Source organism: Vigna angularis, chromosome 8 (genome assembly GCF_016808095.1).
Source record: "Vigna angularis cultivar LongXiaoDou No.4 chromosome 8, ASM1680809v1, whole genome shotgun sequence".
Taxonomy (NCBI): Eukaryota; Viridiplantae; Streptophyta; class Magnoliopsida; order Fabales; family Fabaceae; genus Vigna; species Vigna angularis.
This window is the reverse complement of record NC_068977.1, coordinates 18,873,413-18,896,914: the sequence shown is the minus strand read 5'-3', so window position 1 is coordinate 18,896,914 and position 23,502 is coordinate 18,873,413. Positions and strand designations below refer to the sequence as shown.

Below are 23,502 nucleotides of genomic sequence, written 5' to 3'. Positions count from 1 at the left end.
GCCAAGTTCGACTGGGAGCATTGCATCAGTGCCATAAGTTAGGTTGAATGGCGTGTCCCCTGTGGATCCATGAGGAGTGCACCTGTATGCCCATAGAACCTCAGGTAGTTCCTCTACCCATAAACCTTTGGCTTCCCCGAGTCACTTCTTTAACTCTGTCAGTATGGCTTTGTTCGCGGCTTCCGCTTGGCCGTTTGTTTGAGGATGCTCAACTGACGAGGTGACGTGTTTGATGCCCAACTTGCTAAGGAAATCTTCTAGTTTGCGCTCGACGAATTGGCGGCCGTTGTCGGTGATGATCTTCTTAGGGAGGCCGAACCGACAGATGAGACGCCAGATGAACTTTTGCACTCGTTGGCCATTGATAACGGACAACGGCTCGGCTTCTATCCATTTTGTGAAGTAGTCGACCGCCACTAGGAGGAACTTGTTTTGCGCTTTGGCGATCGGCAGCGGTCCAACTATGTCGAGACCCCACTGAGCGAAGGGCCAAGGAGAGACAATATTGTGCAGATCTTCTGGAGGGGCGTGGATGTTGTGACCATGGGCCTGACAGGGGATACACCTCTTGACGAATGTTTCACAGTCGTGGTCGAGCGTAGGCCAATAGTACCCCGCGCGGAGAACACGCGCTCTCAGGGTCTGTTTGCCAGAGTGCCATCCGCATATCCCGGTGTGTAACTCGCGCAGTATATAGTCGGCCTCTTCCTCTGATATGCATTTCAACAGAGGAGTGCTATAGCCGCGACGGTATAGGTCCTCCCCTATGCATACAAAACGTGCAATGCGTTTGGAATCAACCACAGAAATGCTATCTCCTTTGTCTTGTTTGTCCATAAGATCCTTGACCTTCTGACGCCAGTCTGTTGTAGGTGTCGATATACTGGTGGCGAATGCTTCCACCATAGGGTGATCGAGCGTCATCTTAATGATTGAGGATAGCTGAGCTCGCTCCTTGGAATGAGTTAATTTAGACAAGAGATCAGCTCTTGCGTTTTGTTCCCTGGGTACATGGATGACGCTAACCTCGATGAAATTTCGGAGTAAGGTTTGAGCCTTGTGGAAATAACGCAATAGCTGATTATCCTTGACCTGATAGGTTCCGTTTATGTGTCCGACTACCAACTTTGAGTCCATCCGACACTCCACCCGATCAACCGTGAACTCCCTGGCCAGGGATAGGCTAGCAATCAAGGCTTCGTATTCGGCTTGGTTATTGCTAGCTGGGAATTTGAAGGTGATGGCTTGTTCGACGACAAAACCATCCGGTCCTTCTAGAACAACACCGGCTCCACCCCCTCTTTTGTCAGAGGAACCATCGACACTGAGTAGCCATTTTGTGATGGAGTCCTCTGATGTGGGTAGCAACTCAGTCGCAAAGTCTGCTAAGTGTTGACCCTTGACGGACCCACGCGGCTCGTAGCGGAGTCCGAATTCTGATAGTTCTACGGACCAGGAGACCATCCTTCCTGCCAAGTCTGGTTTGCGAAGGATCTTGGCTATGGGATGATCTGTGCGGACTATCACTTGATGACTTTGGAAGTACGGGCGGAGGCGTCGAGAAGCGGTAAGCAATGCCAGGGCAATTTTCTCAATTCGAGAATAGCGCTCTTCGGCCCCCTGCAGCGTACGACTGACGAAGTATATCAGTTTAAGGGAGGGTGCCTCCTGTATCAAGGCAACACTAACAGCATGGTGGGATGCCGCAATGTACAGCTGCAAGTCAGATCCATCATCCGGCCGAGCCATAATCGGAGGACTGGTGAGAATGTGTTTGACAGTGTCGAATGCTGCTTCACAATCATCGTCCCAGTGTCGGGTGGTGCCCTTTTTCAAATTCTTCAGGATGGGCTTAATGTGCTCAGCGAGCTTCGGGATGAATCGGGACAAAGCTGTGAGTCGCCCCACCAGACGCTGTACATCCCTTAAAGTTTGCGGAGCCGTCATGTCGAGTACAGCTCTGCACTTGTCCGGATTAGCTTCAATGCCTCGACGTGTGAGCATGAAACCCAAGAACTTACCTGCGGGAACGCCGAAAGTGCACTTGGAAGGGTTAAGGCGCAGGCTGTACCGCTGAAGTTGGCCAAAAACTTCCTTCAAATCCTGCAGGTGTTGCTCCATAGAATTGCTGCGAACAACGATGTCGTCAACATACACATCCTTACATCGTCCTATTTGATGATGGAATACTTTATCCATGAGGCGCTGGTAAGTGGCCCCGGCATTCTTCAATCCAAACGGCATTACCTCATAACAGTAATTAGCGCGTTCGGTAATGAAGGCCGTTTTGCTTTGATCGGGCTTGTACATTGGGATCTGGTTGTACCCTGAATAAGCGTCGAGAAAACTTAGTATAACATGACCTGAAGCTCCATCTACCAAACGATCGATGCTAGGTAGGGGATATGAATCTTTGGGACATGCCTTGTTGAGATCTGTGAAGTCGACACACATTCTCCACTGGCCATTTGACTTCTTAACCATGACTACGTTTGACAGCCACGTAATGTAAGTTAACTCCCTGATAAATTGGGCGTTCATCAACTTCTCGACCTCCGCTTGAATGGCTTTGCGCTTCTCCTCCCCGAACCGTCGCTTTTTCTGGGCGACAGGCCGTGCCTCCCGGAAGATGGATAATCTGTGGGCCATGACCCCGGGGTGAATTCTTGGCATGTCGGCGGTCGTCCATGCAAATAAATCGGCATGGTTCCGTAGTATACGCTCCAGATCGCGTTCCTCGCTTGAGGTGAGGTCCCCGCCAATGGTGGTGGTTTTAGATGCGTCACTTGTCAAGGAGAGGAGTTTAACTTCGCCTTGCGGAAGAAGACGCTCGTCTATATTGGTTCGGGGGTCCAAGTCGACTGCCGCTGCCTCGGCTCCCGTTGTCCTTCTAGTTGGAATGAAAGGGGTTACTTTCAGCCCCGCCACATAACACTGTCGGGCTGTTCGTTGATCTGCCCTTACGGTACAAATGTCACCGTGCTCTGTCGGAAATTTCATGGCGAGGTGAGGAGTGGATACAATTGCCCCGAACGCATTCAGGCAAGGGCGTCCTAGTAGGGCGTTATACGATGTATTCGCCTCGACCAGCAGGAACCGAATTCGAAGTTCAGGTGCTTCCCGACTTGTTCCGAGCCGAGTTCGCAGGTCCAGGTATCCTCTGGTATCCACTCTTTCTCCTGAGAATCCTACGATTTGTTCGTTAAACGGGGCGATGAGATCCTCAGATAGGTCCATTTTCTGAAAGGTGGACCAGTACAAAATGTTGACCGAACTCCCTTGGTCGACGAGGACCTTGCCGACATCATACCGAGCGATACTAGCTGTGATGACCATAGGGTCATCATGATCAGGGTCGGGTGCATGGAAGTCGGCGTTCGTAAAGGTGATGTTAGGAATCGATCGACATTTACGTTCGACCATGTGAACCGACTTCAATTGTCTCAAATGTCGCTTCCTTGCTGAAGCTGACACACCCCCCGGCGAAACCGCCAGATATGGTGTCAATGCGGCCTCGGACTGAGCGCTCTCTCTCTGTCCGTCGAGGCGGACTACGTGATCGTCTTCGGGGTCGATCATCTCTAGGGTGTGATCGTTGGGGGCTTCGCCTAGAAGGATCTCCTCGGCGAGGGGTGGCAGCTCTAGTGGAGACTCTATCCTTAATGTAATTCTGAAGATAACCTGCCCGGATGAGTCTCTCTAGTTCGTCTTTCACCATGTTGCACTCTTCTGTGTCGTGTCCCTGGTTCATATGGAACCGGCAGGTTTTGTTACTGTCTGCGTTTTTCGGGGTGGCCTTTCGTCGCACGGTCAAGAGTTCGGCGTGCAAGGCCTCTTCAAGCACCCTCGCCCGTGGTGCATTGAGAGTCGTGTAACGATCGTACTTAGACATCCACCCCGCCTCCTTCCGAGGTGGTCGGTCCGGTTTGTAGTCGTTAGTGGATCGCTTCACTAGTTTCCTTGCCTCCTGGCTGGAGATATCCTGGTGCTGTTTCTTTCGGGAGTTACGGTGGTCTTCGATGCGGATGAATTTTGCAATAGTGGATTGCAATTCTTCCATGGAGGCGGGAGGATCAGCATACAACTGTTCCACAAACTGCCCCGGCCTTAAGCAGGACGATAAATTGCTGATAATGAAAGCGGGAGTGATATCCTTTACGCGCCGGGCCATCTCAATATACCGTTGCATAAAAGCTTTCAGGGTCTCATCCTTCTCCTGCTTGGTATGGACAAGCTCCGCAGCAGTCACCGCCGGTTTTCTGTTGGCCGCATACTGCTTGCGGAATAAGGATTCTGTTGGATATTTACCTGTTGCAGTGTTCAGTTTAATGTTTTCATGCACTTTAATGCTTTCAATTATGTTCGATTGTGTTTAACTTCCATTTTAATTTAATCATCTGCATTCACAAAACCTTTCACCAAACCCCCCACTACGTGTTCGACCTATTACCTCAACCACATTTGGTCCTTGAGAGACGACCTAGGAGTCACTTCTTAACACTATACTGCATTCTTATTTGCACATCAAATTTGATGGGCCGCGACAGCCGCATCACCTCCACTTTCTCCACTTCCTCCACTTTTTCCGCTTCCTCCACTTCCCCAACTTCGTCCACTTCCTCGACTTCGTCCACTTCCTCGACTTCGTGCACTTCGTCAACTTCCTCGATTTCGTCCACTTCCTCCTCTTCCTCAACTTCGTCCACTTCGCCCACTACGTCCACTTCCTCCATTTCCTCCACTTCTTCCACTTCGTCAACTTCGTCCACCTCGCCCACTTCCTCAACTTCGTCCACTTCCTCCACTTCGTCCACCTCGTCAACTTTGTCCACTTCGTCCACTTCACCGCTTCGTCCACTTCGTTCACTTCCTCCACTTCCTCCACTTCCTCGACTTCGTCCACTTCCTCAATTTCCTCCACTTCCTCAACTTCGCCCACTTCCGCCACTTCCTCCACTTCCTCCACTTCCTCCACTTTCTCGACTTCCTCCACTTCCTCCACTTCCTCCACTTCGTCAACTTCGTCAAGTTCGTCAACTTCGTCCACTTCGTCCTCTTCGTCCACTTCCTCTACTTTTTGTGAATAATGAAGAAAAATAAAAAAAATAAAAATAAAAATTTTGTGAATATTGGAGTCAAGAAGAGGATTGAATTGGAGGTTTTGGGTGTGATTTGACTATGTTTACACTTGTTCCCCATTGCTCCTCTATTTCTTTTGGTTTATAGCTTCTCATCCATATGTTATGGTCCCTTGTCCTTGGCCCCATTACATCCATAAAAGACCTTTTGATTTGAACATGCATATGTTTTGAGTGTTGATATTAGAGGCTTGCCAAGTCAGTTGTTGTTTGCTTTCTTGAGTGCATTGAGTTGATATTGCTTACCGTAGACACTTGAGAGAAACACTGATAGTGCATCTGTGAGTTTCTATTGCTTTTGATTCACCTCTTGAGTTGATTGATCATTTTGCCATGTCTTGAATTGCTTGGATGATTTCATGAGTATCTGCTTTCTCTGATTCATTCTGTGTTGGAATTGTCTACTTCTTTTCTTTGTCCAGATTCCTTGAGGACTATGTAATTCTGTTTGTTTCCTTGTGAGTCTTTGTTTCTGTGTGCTGAGTTTGTATCGTACCCTTGATGTCCTTTGAATTATTCCTTGATTTGCGTCTTGATTTTGCCCAGGAGTGCAAAAGACTAAGTGTGGTCTATTTTGATGAGTCGATATTTTCTTGACTTCATGATGACAAATTTATGAACACCGAAAACGACGCCACAAACTTGTATAACAATCGGCAAGTGTGACCGAATCGTTTCAAGTAATAAACTCGGTAAGACCAAGTATCGTTCTCCCAAAGGACTCACGGCCTAGTTTAGTTATGTGATTCGTTGATTATTTAAGACTTAAGAACGAAATAAGTGGAGTTTAATATGCAAAACAGAAAATAAACATGTATGCATGAATTTGATCAATGGCTAAAACAAAGTACAAACACTTCAATGGAATATATGGATGAGTATGTTGTTGGGGTTATCAATTTCATCTTATCCACTCTCATATACTTTAGGAATTCAACATTCTTTTCATCATTATTAATGCCACTCTCTAAATTACCTTGCAAGAAGGCCTATCCCTAATTACGAGTTCATACAATTCCTAGCATTCCTAATAATTAGTTCTTTTAGTGCAGGAGCTTAACGACAACCAATATACTATTGGGAGAAATTCCCCGGATCTAGACTTCCCCGTACGTTCCCGTATCGACAAAATCAATAATCATGCATTGAATGAGTTAAACAAAGCAAGCATTGAGCAAAGAGGAAAAACCCTAACTAATGATGAAATAAAGCATAGGTCTTAAATATAAGATGTAAAAACAAATTCCATATATGAGAGTTTCACAAGACTACATTGATTCCCCAACAACAATACAAGGTTTAGTTCACCATATTCATGGTGAAACTAGATGAATAATAATGAAAGAATGAAAGATAAAACCCTAGAAAGGCGAAGAGGTAGCCTGAGCATCCAAGATCCTCCTTCAAAGGGGTGGAGGAGAGAGTGTTTGCTTCGTCCCAGCCAAAGATACAAACCCTAGGACGTCCTAAAGCTTATATACTATTCTAAAATTACAGAAAATTTAGGCCCAAGCCCATAAGTGTGCCGCTCAGCGGCAGCGATAAGTGCGTGAGTTGGTTTCTTCCCCTCAGCGGCCATTTTGCCCCTCAGCGGATCCCCCGTGAGCTCCTGAGTGCCGCTCAGCGGTAAACTATCGCTGAGCGGCAGTTGCAGCTTCTCCTTTTGCACTTTTTGATGTCTTTTCTGATTCCATCTCTCTCCTTCTTCACTTCTTTCACTAAATTCACCTTAAAACCTACACAAAAACACTGAAATCAAGCATAAACCTGTCCAACTCTCTTATTTCTGAAAATATGAACAAAAGCATGATTTCAAGCTAGTTTCTAAGGGTTAAAGGTTGCTTTTAGTATCAATTTCAAGCATAAAAATAACAGTTTTTCAACTGTTATCACAACCCCAAACTTAGAACTTTGCTTGTCCTCAAGCAAACAAGATGTAACTCAATCTTCTACCAATTCATATGATGGTTCACTCATTCAAAAATCTTCTTTTCAAGATAAGTAAAAACTTCAATCAAACTTATGACCAAGATTTCAATCAAGATGTGCACATGCTTTAGTGTTCACAAAGTTATTTAATATCCAACAAATGCTATTTTTCATGAATGATCACTCAATTAAGCATGGATGTTCATGTGCTCATGGAATACTTCCTCACCAGGTAAAGTGTTTCACTCACACTCAAGTGTATAAGAGGTAATCACTCATTCACTCCTCTATTACAATGTCACATGAATCAACTTTGCCTTTCATTTAACCACAATCAAAAACATTAACAAGCATGCATCATCACAAGGACTTTTCAATGGCTTATAACGTGGCTGGGCTAACAAGAAAATTGGTTTTTCTGGATCACAAAATCCTTGAGTTAAGAGAATCAAAACAACACAATTATTCTTATTTTTCCCAACTCTCTTTTGCATTGAGCTTTGCTTTTTCTGTTCTTTTCCTTTTTCATATTCTTAATTCTTAGCTCTTAGCTCAATGCTTTTCCTTTTTCATGCTTTCCCAACAACCCCAAACTTGAACAATACCACACAAGATTTTCTACTTAACTCAAGGTAAAGCTTTTCAACAAGGGTTGTCAATTTATGTTCAAGGCTAAGGGTTCAAAGGATAGAACACAAAGTGTTCTCTTTTAATGGGCTAACTTTATGAATTTGGCCAATAAAAAGGGTTCCAACAAACGGCCTTGATCATATGATGCAAAACAAGCAATTGATTCAATCATAGAAAACCTAGGCAAAATCATTCATGTTTCCAAAGTAATAGCATTCAATCAATAAAAACTCTAGAGCTTAAAACCTCACATATAAGCTCATTCACATTTGACATACACATCCTGCTTAATCTCACAATCACAATCATAATATCCTGCATTTGTTCACAAAGATTTTGAATCACCTGTATAAGCATTTTATGTGCACATCTATCTCAACATCAATCAATAATCATCATCAAGCATTACTTATCACACAATCACAGTCAATAGCAAACCATCATAACAAACCAGGTTTCCAATAGAGTACATCAACCTTAATCTAAAACAAAAGTAAATAAGTTCAGAACACTTAAACCAACAAAAGCATAAGTTCATGATAGCATTCATCAATAAATGCTATCTCAGCTCCTCATCAATCTGAGTTGTCCTCTGTATCTTCCTCTTCTTCCTCATCTTCATCATCTTCAAATGCATCATCATCATCAGCTTCATCTTCTTCTATCTCCCTAACTGAAGCTTCAGCTGCTTCAGCTCCTCCTCCTTGTACCTGCTCTTCGGGCCAGGCTACCACATTATGGAATTCCTCCATAGTCCACCTGTGAGCTGGAGGTGTATCATACATCCCCACAATCATCTCAGCAGTAGCCACCGGCCCTCTATGAATGGATTGTAACTGAGCACCTATAAGAGACATGTACATGTCCCTCATCTGGAACGGTTCTACTTCATGTGTCTCAGTAGATGCTGGTTCTGTGCTTGCCCTCTCTCTCTACGAGCTTGGCGTGGTGGAACTGGCTGAGCTGCCTCCTCACCTCCACAGTACTGTCTGTAATAGGCCTCATCAATGACTTTTCTTGGCCTTTCAAATGGTGGAGCAGAAGTGTCCACCCCAGCTATCTTGCAAAGGTGAGTGATTAAGGAGGGATGTCCTAGGGGTGCTTTCTTATTTGAGGTATTGGCACACACACTAATCTCATCAGCTATCACCTGCCCAATATTAACATTTAAGCTCCTGATAGCATAGTAGATGAAGAGTGCCCTACTGAGAGTAATATCTGACACATGTGAACATGGCTGAATGTTGGCATGAGAAAGTGCCATCCAATACTTTGCAAGAGGATTCAGATAAGTCCTCCTAATGTTTACCACTAAGCCAGATCTATTCCTTTGGAAGTGTCCTCTAGGTATACATAGTACTCTCTCTACATCCTCAAAATCAGCCCCTTCCTCCATGCAAAGATCAAACTGGCACTGCTCACCAGCCCACACAGTATCCAGGAAGTTATTGATAGAATCAGGATCATACTTGATAGCATGGCCTCTGACATAGCCCAGATAATTTTCAACTAGATAATCACCAATCTTCTTTGCATTAGTATAGAATTCTTTTACCACAACTATGTTAGCAGGTGCAGGATATGTGGCTAGCTTTCCCCAGTCATTCCCTAACAATTGCTCTCCAAATTGAGGAGCAAAGTTAGGTATCATTCCAACTTTTCTCTCCATAAGGAGTCTCCTGTCTTGCACCACCTTAAAGTGTTTCTCATGTTTCCGAGAGAGGAACCTACTAGAATGGGGTTGTTCTGGTTCCTTTTCCTTTCTCTTGGTTGCCATGGTTTTCAATCTTTTTCCTGAAGAGGATGCCCATTCATGCAATCAAACACAGATAGAAAACCACAGAACATGATGTTAATCATTAGTAAAACTCAGAATACAACTCCTTTCGAAGCTAAACCACCGCTGAGGGTCAGATTTACCCCTCAGCGCCACCAGTGCCACGTTCCAGAACGCAACAAATCAAAAAAATCAAGTCTGGCAGAGTGCCGCTCAGCGGCAATTTATCCCTGAGCGGTAACTCTGCAGAATTTTGAAAAACGTCTTTTTAAACTGTCCTAACTCCACCCAAATGCAATTTTCAGTTTTCCAGATCAAAATCATGCAGTTTAATCGGTTCAAACATCAATTATATCATCAAATCATGCATAGAAATCAAAACCCCTAAATATTCATGCTTTGACAATCTCATTCAAAATCAAGAACCCTAGAATGAACAAAATGCTTTTACTTACTTGGGTGGAGATACTAGATGCAATGAGAATGCTTCCAAGCTAAGATGCTCTATTCCAACCCCAAACTTAGATGAAACACTAGTGAGCAAGTGAGTGGAAGAGAAAATTTTTCACAAGAGAAGAGGTAAAAGATGTGGAGAACCTTGGAAAAGGTATGTGGGAGTGTTTGTGCAAAGAAGAGCCTAAAAGTAAGAGCATTTGCGCAGCTTAGGATATAAAAATACCCTAATGGGCTCGGGTTCCGCTAAGGGGAAACTAAAGCCCACTTTGCGATAGTACCGCTCAGCAGTAACTTGCCGCTCAACGACACTTTCGTGAAGTGCTCTTCTCCTTCTTTTCTTAACCTACGTGCCTCCTAAACATGCCCCTCACTGGTTTCCTGCAATTCAATTCTCAGGTTACTTATGCACAACCCTATTATGCAACTACAATGACACAAACAAAAACAATCAATCAACTGGGTTGCCTCCCAGGTAGCGCTTGTTTAACGTCACGAGCCTGACCCAAAATCCACCAACACCCATCAGTAGGTGTTACAAACTTAGTATCCTTCAGTAGATACTTAACCACCTAGCATCCTTCAGTAGATGCTATATCCAACAAAGTATTTACAAAAATAATATCCACAATTTAAAAGTTACAAAACAAAATCAAAAGTTCTTAAATCACTGGGCTGCCTCCCAACAAGCGCTCTTTTAACGTCATTAGCTTGACCCAGTAAAGTTCAAGCTCCTTTTTCATAGTTGATGTTGTTATCCCACCAACTCCTCAGCTGTTTCCTGTGCACTGTTTTGATTCTTCCAAAATGTGGAGATTCTATCTTTATCATCTCCTTCTCTTTATAGCCTTTCACAACCCACAACTTATTTTTGATTCTCACTGGTGTACCAAGTTGGGGTCTTCGTTTCTTCCAGTCCTCAGGAACTTTTCCTCCTCTTCCAATCTTTTCTCCTTTATGCACCTGAAACAACAAACAATGGTTACCTGTAACCTTGGGCTCCGCATCTTGATGGTTAGTCATGTGTGCATCTTGAAATGCAGCTTTATAACTAGCTTCTTCCTCCTGTGTTTGCATCTCATCTTTAAAGACATCTACAACAACCCTCTCCTCTCGGTCCTGGAGCACCACTATACCTTCGTTTACATCAATGATAGCTTTGGCCGTTTTCATAAACGGTCTTCCAAGAATGATAGGTATCTTTTCTGTCTCCATCTTCATCACCACAAAGTCTGCCAAGAACTGGAGTTTGCCAACACAAACTATAATGTCCTCTGCAATCCCACATGGTTCCTTTGAAGATCCATCGGCCATTACTAAATTAACCTTTACAGGTTTCAAATTAACATTGTCGATTTGCTCCAGTAAAGAGTAAGGTATCAAGTTAACACTTGAACCTAAATCAAGAAGAGCTTTTTTAATCATTTTCTTCCCTATAGTACAAGGGATAGAAAAGCCTCCTGGATCTGTTGCTTTTGGAGGGAATTGCTCCTTTTTAACAGTTTTACAGTTCTTTGCCTCATCATCTCTACGTCTTTTCTTTATAGAGACATCTTCATCAGTTCTAGTGTAAACTGCAATTTGTTGTAGAATCTGCTGCCAAGGTGCATCATTATCCACCATCGTGAATAGTTCTGTGAAATCCAGTTGTTTCCCTTGATGTATTGGAAAAGGAAAAGTATTTTTGCTCTCTATTTCTCTTTTCTCTTCTGTTTCTCCTCTGTCTAACTCAACTATCTCATCATTTGTGCTCTCCACCACTCTACATTCTTCTCTGGGGTTAACCTCAGTATTAGCCCCAAAATTTCTATTTGGCCTTTCTTCCACCTACTTGGTGATCTGCCCCATCTGAATCTCCAAATTTTTGATAGCAGCTTCAGTGCTCTTTTGGGTAGACTCAGTTTTCTGTATAAATTGATTCACAGTTTCTTCCATCTTTATGAACCTTTCATTAAATGCGGCAAACTGTTGCCATAAAGTGGGTTCCTGCTGCTTGTTGAATTGCCCATTTTGTCCAGCCTGCCCATTCTGCCCTTTACCAATGCATGGGTGTGGTTTCCACCCTTGATTGAAGTTCCCTTGACGGTACGGAAACTGATTGGCCATAAAGTTCACATCTTCCAAAGCTTCTGTTGGAAAGGCACATTGACCATTTATATGGTCACCTCCACATAATTCGCACAACTGAGATTGTACCTGTGTAGCAGTCTTCAACTCTTTAGGCAATTGTGCAAGTGTTTTTGTAAGAGCTTCCAGTTGTTGAGTTAGAATTTTATTTTGTGCTTGCAAGGCATCATGTGTTTGTAATTGAAGAACTCCTTTTTGTTGCATAGGAGCTCCTCTTTCATTGTTGAGCTCATTATCACTAGTAGCCATATTTTCAATAATTTCTGTTGCTTCCTCTGGAGTTTTCCATTTAATGTTTCCTCCTGCTGAGGCATCAAGCATCATCTTGGTTTGTGAACCAAGACCTCCAAGGAAGGTAAGGACTACTTCCACTTCATCGAATCCATGCGTGGGTGTTTTTCGTAGCAAGCTTTTGTATCTATCCCATGCATGACCCAGTGATTCTTCCATGCCCTGCTTGAATGAAGAAATCTCTTGCTTGCCTCTGTTCACCTTTGATTGTGGGAAGTATTTATTTAGAAACTTGGTTACCACTGCTTCCCACTCTGTGAAACTTCCCTCTGGAAACGAATTTAACCAAAGCTTAGCATTGCCTCCTAATGAGAAAGGAAACAAGCTAAGTTTGATCGCTTCATCTAGCACCCCATTGATTTTGACTGTGTTACAAATCTCATTAAATGTAGTGAGGTGCTCATATGGGCTTTCATGAGATAACCCATTGAATTGATTGGTCTTCACCAGTTGGATCAATGCTGGTTTGACCTCTATGTTAGCTGCATTGACTCTAGGTCTAGCTATACTGTTAAAGTGTTGAGGTCCGGCTGTAATGGTGTAATCAGCAAGAGTTCTTCTGTTATTATTGTTCTCCATATTTTCTGTTCTATGGTCAGAACCTTGTGGTGATGGTTGCAACAGAGTTTCCGGAGAAGGAAAGAGTTCTCTAGATGTTCGGATTCTTCTCCTCCGTCTACTCTCGTCTAAACCTTCAAGAAGAGGTTCTGCAGTTATCTTGCTCCTAGTTCGAATCGCCTCCTGCATACACAAGAACACAAAACCCTAGAATTTTTTGTTAGCACAAAAAGATATAGGAGAAGATAAAATAAAAACAGAAAAAATAAAAACAGAAAACAGAAAAATAAAATAAAATAAAATAAAAAACAGAAAATAAAATAAAATAAAATAAAATAAAATAAAAACAGAAATTCAAAGTTAAAGTCAAAGATAATTAATAATCACACAAATTAACCAGTTAAACCACGAGTCCCCGGCAACGGCGCCAAAAACTTGATGACAAATTTATGAACACCGAAAACGACGCCAAAAAATTGTTTAACAATCGGCAAGTGTGACCGAATCGTTTCAAGTAATAAACTCGGTAAGACCAAGTATCGTTCTCCCAAAGGACTCACGGCCTAGTTTAGTTATGTGATTCGTTGATTATTTAAGACTTAAGAACGAAATAAGTGGAGTTTAATATGCAAAACAGAAAATAAACATGTATGCATGAATTTGATCAATGGCTAAAACAAAGTACAAACACTTCAATGGAATATATGGATGAGTATGTTGTTGGGGTTATCAATTTCATCTTATCCACTCTCATATACTTTAGGAATTCAACATTCTTTTCATCATTGTTAATGTCACTCTCTAAATTACCTTGCAAGAAGGCCTATCCCTAATTACGAGTTCATATGATTCCTAGCATTCCTAATAATTAGTTCTTTTAGTGTAGGAGCTTAACGGCAACCAATATACTATTGGGAGAAATTCCCCGGATCTAGACTTCCCCGTACGTTCCCGTATCGACAAAATCAATAATCATGCATTGAATGAGTTAAAAAAAGCAAGCATTGAGCAAAGAGGAAAAACCCTAACTAATGATGAAAGAAAGCATAGGTCTTAAATATAAGATGTAAAAACAAATTCCATATATGAGAGTTTCACAAGACTACATTGATTCTCCAACAACAATACAAGGTTTAGTTCACCATATTCATGGTGAAACTAGATGAATAATAATGAAAGAATGAAAGATAAAACCCTAGAAAGGTGAAGAGGTAGCCTGAGCATCCAAGATCCTCCTTCAAAGGGGTGGAAGAGAGAGTGTTTGCTTCGTTTCTGCCAAAGATACAAACCCTAGGACGTCCTAAAGCTTATATACTATTCTAAAATTACAGAAAATTTAGGCCCAAGCCCATAAGTGTGCCACTCGGAGGTAAAGTACCGCTCAGCGGTAAGTGCGTGAGTTGGTTTCTTCCCCTCAGTGGCCATTTTGCCCCTCAGCGGATCCCCCGTGAGCTCCTGAGTGCCGCTCAGCGGTAAACTGTCGTTGAGCGGCAATTGCGGCTTCTCCTTTTGCACTTTTTGATGTCTTTTCTGATTCCATCTCTCTCCTTCTTCACTTCTTTCACCAAATTCACCTTAAAACCTACACAAAAACACTGAAATCAAGCATAAACCTGTCCAGCTCTCTTATTTCTGAAAATATGAACAAAAGCATGATTTCAAGCTAGTTTCTAAGGGTTAAAGGTTGCTTTTAGTATCAATTTCAAGCATAAAAATAACAATTTTTCAACTGTTATCACTTCACCTAGTTTATTGTACTGGATTTAGTTAGGGAATTGTGCTTAATTGTCCATTATTTCCCTATTTTTGCTAATTATGCTTAATTTGACCAGAAATTCTTATTTTAATTAATTTGAATTATCTGAGGCTAATTATTTGCATTATTAATTGCAGGGAAATTGTTGGATAATATTTTGGGACATTTGGAGGGTTGTCATATAATTTTAGGCTCTCCACAAAAGAAGTATGCACAATAAGGAAGACACTACGGTGATTTTATTCTTTGGGCTTATGAGAAAAGGGTGCTTCATGATTGGAAAAAGGGTGACATCCAGCAAAGCACGTTTCCTTTCTTTTGGAGGAAGCAACACTTGATATTTTTTTTGGGCTTTTGGAGAATGAAATGCTGCTGGATTCGTTATTTAAAAAGGGGCACGCTGATTTCATTAAAAAAAAAAGAGATGCAAATAGGTCCAGGCGTGCAGAGGTTTGACTTCCCTTCTCTTAGCTGGCTGCACGTGGCTGAAAGATAAAAGAAGAAGAGGGCAACAACACGTGAGGGAGGTGAACAATGTTAATCAAAGGTTGGGCTTCTCGCTCCTGCGTTGCAACAATTGTTTTTGGGCTTGAAAAAAAAGAAAAGCGGTGCTGTCACGTGATGGGCTGGAATTAAAGAGGCATCTTGGCTTTGGGTGTTGCTCCCTCCACCTCCACAGCCTTCTCCCTCCACCTCCCCAATTATCTTTAATTCCAATTATATCCTTAAAGTTAAAATTTTTTATTTTTATTATTTTATTATTTTAATATTTTAATATTTAAATATAAACTAATATAAATATACATTATTAAAATACATTAAAAAGATATTCAAAAATAATAAATCAAAATATTAAAATATCTAATAAAATAATAACAGAAACATAAAATTAAAACAAAGCTTAAACGGATGACATCCTTCAACGGATGTCAACATCCGTGTAAGGCGAAACGGATGTCGACATCCGTTTTGCCTTAAACGGATGTTGACATCCGTTGAAGGATGTCATCCGTTTAGGCTTCGTTTTCATTTTACGTTTTAGGGTTAAAGGATTATTGGAAAGATTATTTGAAGGATTATTGGAAGGGTTTAGGGTTTAGGATTATTGGAAGGATTATGACTACGTACCTGGAGAGGAACCACGACAAGCACACTACACCACAAACGCACTGCACCACGTACTGCACCGAAAGCAAGAGGAAGATTGCTTGATAATTCTTTTCACGATCACTGAACTTTGCAGAAAAATATTTTACTCATACAAGGAACTACGTAGGTTATCAGTGAAATATGTTATAAATGAGTAAAATTAAAAAACAATAATCCTAAAAATAAAATTTTACTGAGGGGCAAAATAGTAAAGGGGAGGTGGAGGGAGAAGGCTGTGGTGGTGGAGGGAGCAACACCCCTTGGCTTTTCTTTGAGCACAAAAAAAGCGTCCAGCAGAAGCAACTTGAAGGAGAGTCCAGCAAGCTTGGAGGAAGCGATCCAACAAGCAAGTCCAAGGGTTGGGAGCAGCTCGGTTTTTGGCCAGGAGAAGGAGCAACTACATGAGCAAAAATGGTCAGGGCCTGCTTGCACACAGAGGGTTTCACACGAACAACAGCTTGGGCAGCAGCAGCGTCCAGGAGGTGTTGTTACGTAAAAGTAGGTGTGTGCTTGGGAGGTGCACAAGGAAGGCAGCGGTGCACCCAGCAGCCCTGGTCCAGCATCCAGCAAGTACTTCACGCTTCCAGTAGCTGATTCACGAAAAGAGGAGAGAAAGCGTGCTCCAGCAGCCACCATATATAAGTATTTAACATTCAATTGAAGGGGGACGTGTGTTGGAGCCGCCACCTAAGGGAGGGTGTCTCGGCCTGGAGTTGGTGCAGCCGCCACCATGGTTGGAGCTCTCGGTCACAGCAGCCACCACGCAACAGGAGCTTATTGAATTTTTGGAGAAAGAGCACACGTAGGAGAGATGGACGGTGATGTCCAGTAGGATTCAATTCACTTTCATTTAGTATACACACGGTGACGTTGCAGAGGTGAAGGTTTTCGTTTTCTTTTCTATGTTGGAACCGAGAAGAATTTTGAAGAGCACATGGTCTTGTTTTTGTCTTCATGTTTGAACCAGACTTTTATTTTTATATTCTATAAATTAGAGTGTTATTTTGCTGTGAAGAAGTATGCACGCTGGCAGCCTTTATCACTTTCATTGGTTTTGGAAGAAGCGTTGATGGCATCCAATTAATTTCTTGTAGAAAAAAAGAAGTGTGATTAAGTGGAAGTAGCACACGGTGATTCACTGGATGAAGTGGTGTGCACGACATGATGGATTTTGAGAAGCGCATTTCCTTTTCTTTTTAGAAGCACACAGTGATTGATGATTGCATTTGGAGCAGTTGGCTCATTTGATTTTTATCTTTACTATTTATGAATTTAATTTTAAGTGTTATGTCTGTGAATCATATGCGTTGTTATGTCTTTAATCAGCAATTCATTTCTTTAGTTCAATAGTTGCATTTTTATAGGTTAATTGCATTCGCTGAATTGTACTTCTGCTGCGTTGAATTCCATAATGTTAAATGCATTTTCTTCCAAGCTTCATTTATGCTTTAATTAGTTCACACACTTTAGGGTGGTTGAGTTTAATATTTTCACTTACTTTAATGCTGTTATGTTCGGTTGTGTTTAATTTTCGTATTTTAATTTAGTTCATTTTTTATCACAAAAACTCCTCCCACTTCGTGTTTGACCTGATTCTCGATCCACATTTGGTCCTTGAGAGACGACCTAGTGATGGACAATTTTATGAGCACCAAAATATGATGTCACAAACTTGTTTTTCAATCGGCAAGTATGACCGAATCGTTCAAGTAATAAACTTGGTAAGACCAAGTATCGTTCTTCCCAAAGGACTCACGGCCTAGTTTAGTTATATGATTTCTTGATTAGCTAAGACTTAAAGACGAAATATTTGGAGTTTAATATGCAAGACAGAAAATAAACATGTATGCATGAAGTTTTGATCAATGGCAAAAAGCAAAAGATAAACACTTTCAATGGAATTTATGTATGAATATGTTGTTGGGGGTCAATTTCATCTTATCCACTCTCATATATTTTAGGAATTCAACATTCAAATCATCATTGTTAATGCCACTCTCTAAAGTACCTTTCTAGAAGGCTTCTCCCTAATCACGAGTTCATACAATTCCTAGCATTCCTAATGATCAGTTCATAAGTGCAGGAGCTTAACGACAACCAACATAATATTGGGAGAAATTCCCCGGATCTAGACTTCCCCGTACGTTCCCGTATCGACAAAACCAATAATCATGTATCGAATGAGTTAAACAATGCAAGCATTAAGCAAAGAGGAAAAACCCTAACTAATGATGAAAGAAAGCATAAATCTTAGATTAAGATGCAAGCATAAATTCCATATATGAGAGCTTCAAGAGATTACATTGATTCCCCAACAAACATACAAAGTTTAGTTCACCATATTCATGGTGAACCTAGATGAACAATAATGAAAGAATGAAAGAATAAACCCAATAAAGGTGAAGAGGTAGCCTGAGCATCCAAGATCCTCCTTCAAAGGGGTGGAAGAGAGAGTGTTTGCTTCGTTTCTGCCAAAGATACAAACCCTAGGACGTCCTAAAGCTTATATACTATTCTAAAATTACAAAAAATCTAAGCCCAAGCCCATAAGTGTGCCACTCAGCGGTAAAGTACCGCTCAGCGGTGAGTGCGCGTCTCTTTTCTTCCCCCCAGCGGCCATTTTGCCCCTCAGCGGACCTCCCGTGACCTTCTGAGTGCCGCTCAGCGGTAAAGTGCCGCTGAGCGGTGCCTTCGGCTTCTCCTTTTGCACTTTTTGATTCCTTTTCTGATTCCATCTCTCTCATTCTTCACTTCTTTCACTAAATTCACCTTAAAACCTGCACAAAAACACTGAAATCAAGCATAAACCTGTCCAGCTCTCTTATTTCTGAAAATATGGATAAAAGTATGATTTCAAGCTAGTTTCTAAGTCAAAAGGTTACTTTTAGTATCAATTTTAAGCATGAAAATAACAGTTTTTCAACTGTTATCACAACCCCAAACTTAGAACTTTGCTTGTCCTCAAGCAAACAAAATGTAACTCAATCTCCAACCAATTCATATGATGGTTCACTCATTCAAAAATCCTCTTTTTCAAGATAAATAACAACTTCAGTCAAACTTATGACCAAGAGTTCATTCAAGATGTGCACATGCTTTAGTGTTCACAAAGTCATTTAAATTCCAACAAATGCTATTTTTTTTATGAATGATCAATCAATTAAGCATGGATGTTCATGTGCTTATGGACTATTTCCTCACTAAGTAAAGTGTTTCACTCAACACACAAGTGTATAAGAGGTAAAGTGTTTCACTCCTTCACTCTACTATCACAATGTCACATGAATCAACTTTACCTTTCATTTTACCACAATCAAAAACATTCACAAGCATGCATCATCACAAGGACTTTTCAATGGCTTATAATGTGGCTGGGCTAACAAGAAAATTGGTTTTTCTGGATCACAAAATCCTTGAGTTAAGAGAATCATAACAACACAATCATCTTATTCATTCCCAACTTTCTTTTACCTTTGCATTTGCATTGAGCTTTACTTCTTTTTCTTTTCTTTTCTTTTTCTTTTTCTTTGCATATTCTTACTTTTTAGCTCTTAGCTCAATGCTTTTCTTTTCATGTTTTCCCAACAACCCCAAACTTGAACATTTAACAATACCATAAGATCTTCTACTTAACTCAAGGTAAAGATTTTCAATCAAAGGTTTTCAGTGTATGTTCAAGGCTAAGGGTTCAAAGGATAGAACACAACGTGTTCTCTTTTAGTAGGCTAACTTTATGAATTTGGCCAATAAAAAGGGTTCCAACAAATGGCCTTGATCACATGATGCAAAACAAGCAATTGATTCAATCATAGAAAACCTGGGCAAAATCATTCATGCTTTCAAAGTAATAGCATTCAATCATACCAAAAACTCTGGAGCTCAAAACCTCACATATAAGCTCATTCACATTTGACATACACATCCTGCTTAATCTCACAATCACAATCATAATATCATGCATTTGTTCACAAAGCTTGTGAATCACCTGTATAAGCATTTTAATGTGCACATCTATCTCAACATCAATCAATCAATAAGCATCATCAAGCAGTACTTATCACACAATCACAGTTAATAGCAAACCATCATACCAAACCAGGTTTTCAATAGAGTACATCAAACCCTAATCTAAAAACAAAAACAAATAAGTTCAGAAAACTTAAACCACAAAAGCATAATCATTTGATAGCATTCATCAGTAAATGCTATCTCAGCTCCTCATCAGTCTGAGCTGTCCTCTGTATCTTCCTCTTCCTCCTCATCTTCATCATCATCAAATGCATCCTCCTCCTCAGCTTCATCTTCTTCCATATCTCTAGCTGAAGCTTCAGCTCCTCCAGCTCCTCCTCCATGTACTGGTTCTTCTGGCCAAGCTACTACATTGTGGAATTCATCCATAGTCCACCTGTGGGCTGGAGGTGTATCATACATCCCCACTATCATCTCAGCAGTGGCCACCTGCCCTCTGTGAATGGACTGCAACTGAGCACCTATAAGAGACATATACATGTCCCTCATCTGGAATGGTTCTGCTTCATGTGTATCAGCAGATGTCTGGCTCTGTGCTGGCCCTCTCTCTCTACGAGCCCGGCGTGGTGGAACTGGCTGACCTACATCCTCACCTCCACAGTACTGTCTATAATAAGCCTCATCAATAGCTTTTCTTGGCCTCTCAAATGGTGGAACAGAAGTGTCCACCCCAGCTAGCTTGCAAAGGTGAGTGATCAAAGAAGGATGTCCTAGTGGTGCTTTGTTGTTTGAGGTGTTAGCACATACACTAATTTCATCAGCTATCACCTGCCCAATATTAACATTCAAATTTCTGATAGCACAGTAGATGAATAGTGCCCTGCTGAGAGTAATATCTGACACATGTGAACAAGGCTGAATGTTGGCATGAGAAAATGCCATCCAATATTTTGCAAGAGGAGTAAAATCTGTCCTCCTAATGTTAACCACTGAGCCAGATCTATTCCTTTGGAAGTGTCCTCCAGGTATACATAACACTCTCTCCACATCCTCAAAATCAGCACCTTCCTCCATGCAAAGAGCAAACTGACATTGCTCACCAGCCCACACAGTATCCAGGAAGTTGTTGATAGAATCAGGATCATACCTGATAGCATGGCCTCTGACATAGCCCAAATAATTCTCAGCTGGATAATCACCAATCTTCTTTTCATTGGTGTAAAATTCCTTCACCACAGCTATGTTGGCAGGTGCAGGATAAGTGGCTAGCTTTCCCCAATCATTCCCTAACACTTGCTCTCCAAATTGAGGAGCAAAGTTAGGTATCATTCCAACCTTTCTCTCCATCAGAAGTCTCCTGTTCTGAACCACCCTAAAGTGCTTCTCATGTTTCCTAGAGAGGAACCTGCCAGAATGGGGTTGCTCTGGTTCCTTTTCCTTTCTCTTGGTTGCCATGGTTTTCAATCTTTTTCCTGATGAAGATGCCATTCCTACATTCAAAACACAAACAAAACCACAGAACATGATGTTAATCATTAGTAAAACACAGAACACAACTCCTTTCGAAGCTAAACCACCGCTGAGGGCCAGAATTTCCCCTCAGCGCCACCAGTGCCACAGTCCAACACACAAAAACTCAGAAAAACCGAATCTGGCAGAGTGCCGCTCAGCGGCAGATTACCCCTCAGCGGTAACTCTGCAGATTTTTGAAAAACCTATTTTAAAGCTGTCCTAACTCCACCCAAATGCAATTTTCAGTTTTCCACTTCATAATCATGCAGTTTAATCGGTTCAAACATCAAATATATCATCAAATCATGCATAGAAATCAAAACCCCTAAATATTCATGCTTTGACAATCACATTCAAATTCAAGAACCCTAGAATGAACAAAATGCATTTTACTTACTTGGGTGGAGATGCTAGATGCAATGAGAATGCTTCCAAGCTAGAATGCTCTCTTCCAACCCCAAACTTTGATGGCACACTAGTGAAAAAGTGAGTGGAAGAGATTTTTTTCTTAAGAGGTAAGAGTGAAAAGATGTGGAAAACCTAGGAGAAGATGTATGGAAGTGTTTGTGCAGAGAAAAGCCAGAAAGTATAAGACTTTGCGCAGCTTAGGGTTTAAAAATACCCTAATGGGCTCGGGTCCCGCTAAGGGGAACTAAAGCCCAATCTGCGAGAGTACCGCTCAGCGGTAAAATACCGCTCAGCGGCACTTTCGTGATGTGCTCCTCTCCTTCTTTTCTTAACCTACGTATCTTCCCTACATGCCCCTCATGGGTTCCCTGTATTTCAATGTTAAAAATGCTTATGCAAATCCTAACTAAAATAAACAAACAGAAACAATCAATCAACTGGGTTGCCTCCCAGGTAGCGCTTGTTTAACGTCACGAGCCTGACCCAAAATCCACCAACACCCATCAGTAGGTGCAAAATTTTCTCACTAACACCCATCATTAGGTGTTACAAACCTAGTATCCTTCAGTAGATACTCAACCACCTAGCATCCTTCAGTAGATGCTGGATCCAACAAAATATTTACAAAATAATGTCCACAGGTTAAAAATTATAAAACTAAAATCAAAATCCAAAGTTTGTCAATCACTGGGTTGCCTCCCAGCAAGCGCTCTTTTAACGTCATTAGCTTGACCCAATAAAGTTCAAGTTCCATCTTCTTTATAGTTGATGTAATCATTCCACCAACTTCTCAACTGCTTCCTTTGGACTGTCTTGGTTCTTCTAGAATATGGAGACTCTATCTCTATCATCTCCTTCTCTTTAAAGCCCTTCACAACCCACAACTTGTTCTTGATTCTTACTGGTGTGCCAAGTTGTAGTCTTCTCTTCTTCCAGTCTCTAGGAATTTCTTCTCCTCTTCCAATCTCCTCTTCCTTGGGTACCTGAAACAACAAACAATGGTTACCTGAAACCCTTAGATCTTCATCTTTATGTCTAGTCATGGGTGCATCTCGAAATGCAGCTTTATAACTAGCCTCTTCCTCCTTTGCTTGCGTCTCATCTTTGAAGACATCCACCACCACTCTCTCCTCTCTGTCCTGGAGCACTACTATACCTTCATTTACATCTATGATGGCCCTGGCCGTTTTCATAAACGGTCTTCCAAGTATGATAGGTATCTTCTCGGTCTCCATCTTCATCACCACAAAGTCTGCTAAAAACTGAAGTTTGCCAACACAAACTATAACGTCCTCTGCAATCCCACATGGCTCCTTTGAAGATCCATCGGCCATTACTAGATTAACCTTTACAGGTTTCACTTTAACATTGCCAATTTGCTCCAGTAAAGAATAAGGTATCAAGTTAACACTTGAACCTAAATCAAGGAGAGCTTTCTTTACCTTTTTCTTCCCTATAGTACAAGGGATAGAAAAACTACCTGGATCTGGTGCTTTAGGAGGGAATGACTCTTTCTTAACAGTTATACACTTGTTTTCCTCATCATCTCTACGTCTCTTCTTTGCAGAGGTTCCTTCATTTGATTTTGTGTAAACTGCAATTTTCTGTAGAATTTGTTCCCAAGGTGCTTCATTATCCACCATTCTGAATAACTCTGTGAAGTCCATTTGTTTCTCTTGATTTGTTGGAAAAAGAAAAGTGTTCTTTCTTTCTACTTCTCTTCTTTCTTATGTTTCTCCTTCTTCTAACTCAGTTATCTCTTCATTAACACTCTTTACCACTTTGCACTCTTCTCTGGGGTTAAC

General features: G+C 41.5%; 1 protein-coding gene across 1 annotated transcript; it reads right to left on the bottom strand.

Moving 5' to 3' along the window:
* Positions 1-3,409: 3,409 nt before the first annotated feature.
* Positions 3,410-16,444, bottom strand: LOC108344304 (uncharacterized). Its single transcript, XM_052867825.1, has 2 exons — positions 16,351-16,444; positions 3,410-4,308 (listed from the first exon to the last, which is right to left on the bottom strand). The coding sequence occupies exons 1-2, from the start codon at positions 16,442-16,444 to the stop codon at positions 3,410-3,412; spliced, it is 993 nt and encodes a 330-aa protein (XP_052723785.1).
* Between the last annotated feature and the right edge of the window lie 7,058 nt (positions 16,445-23,502).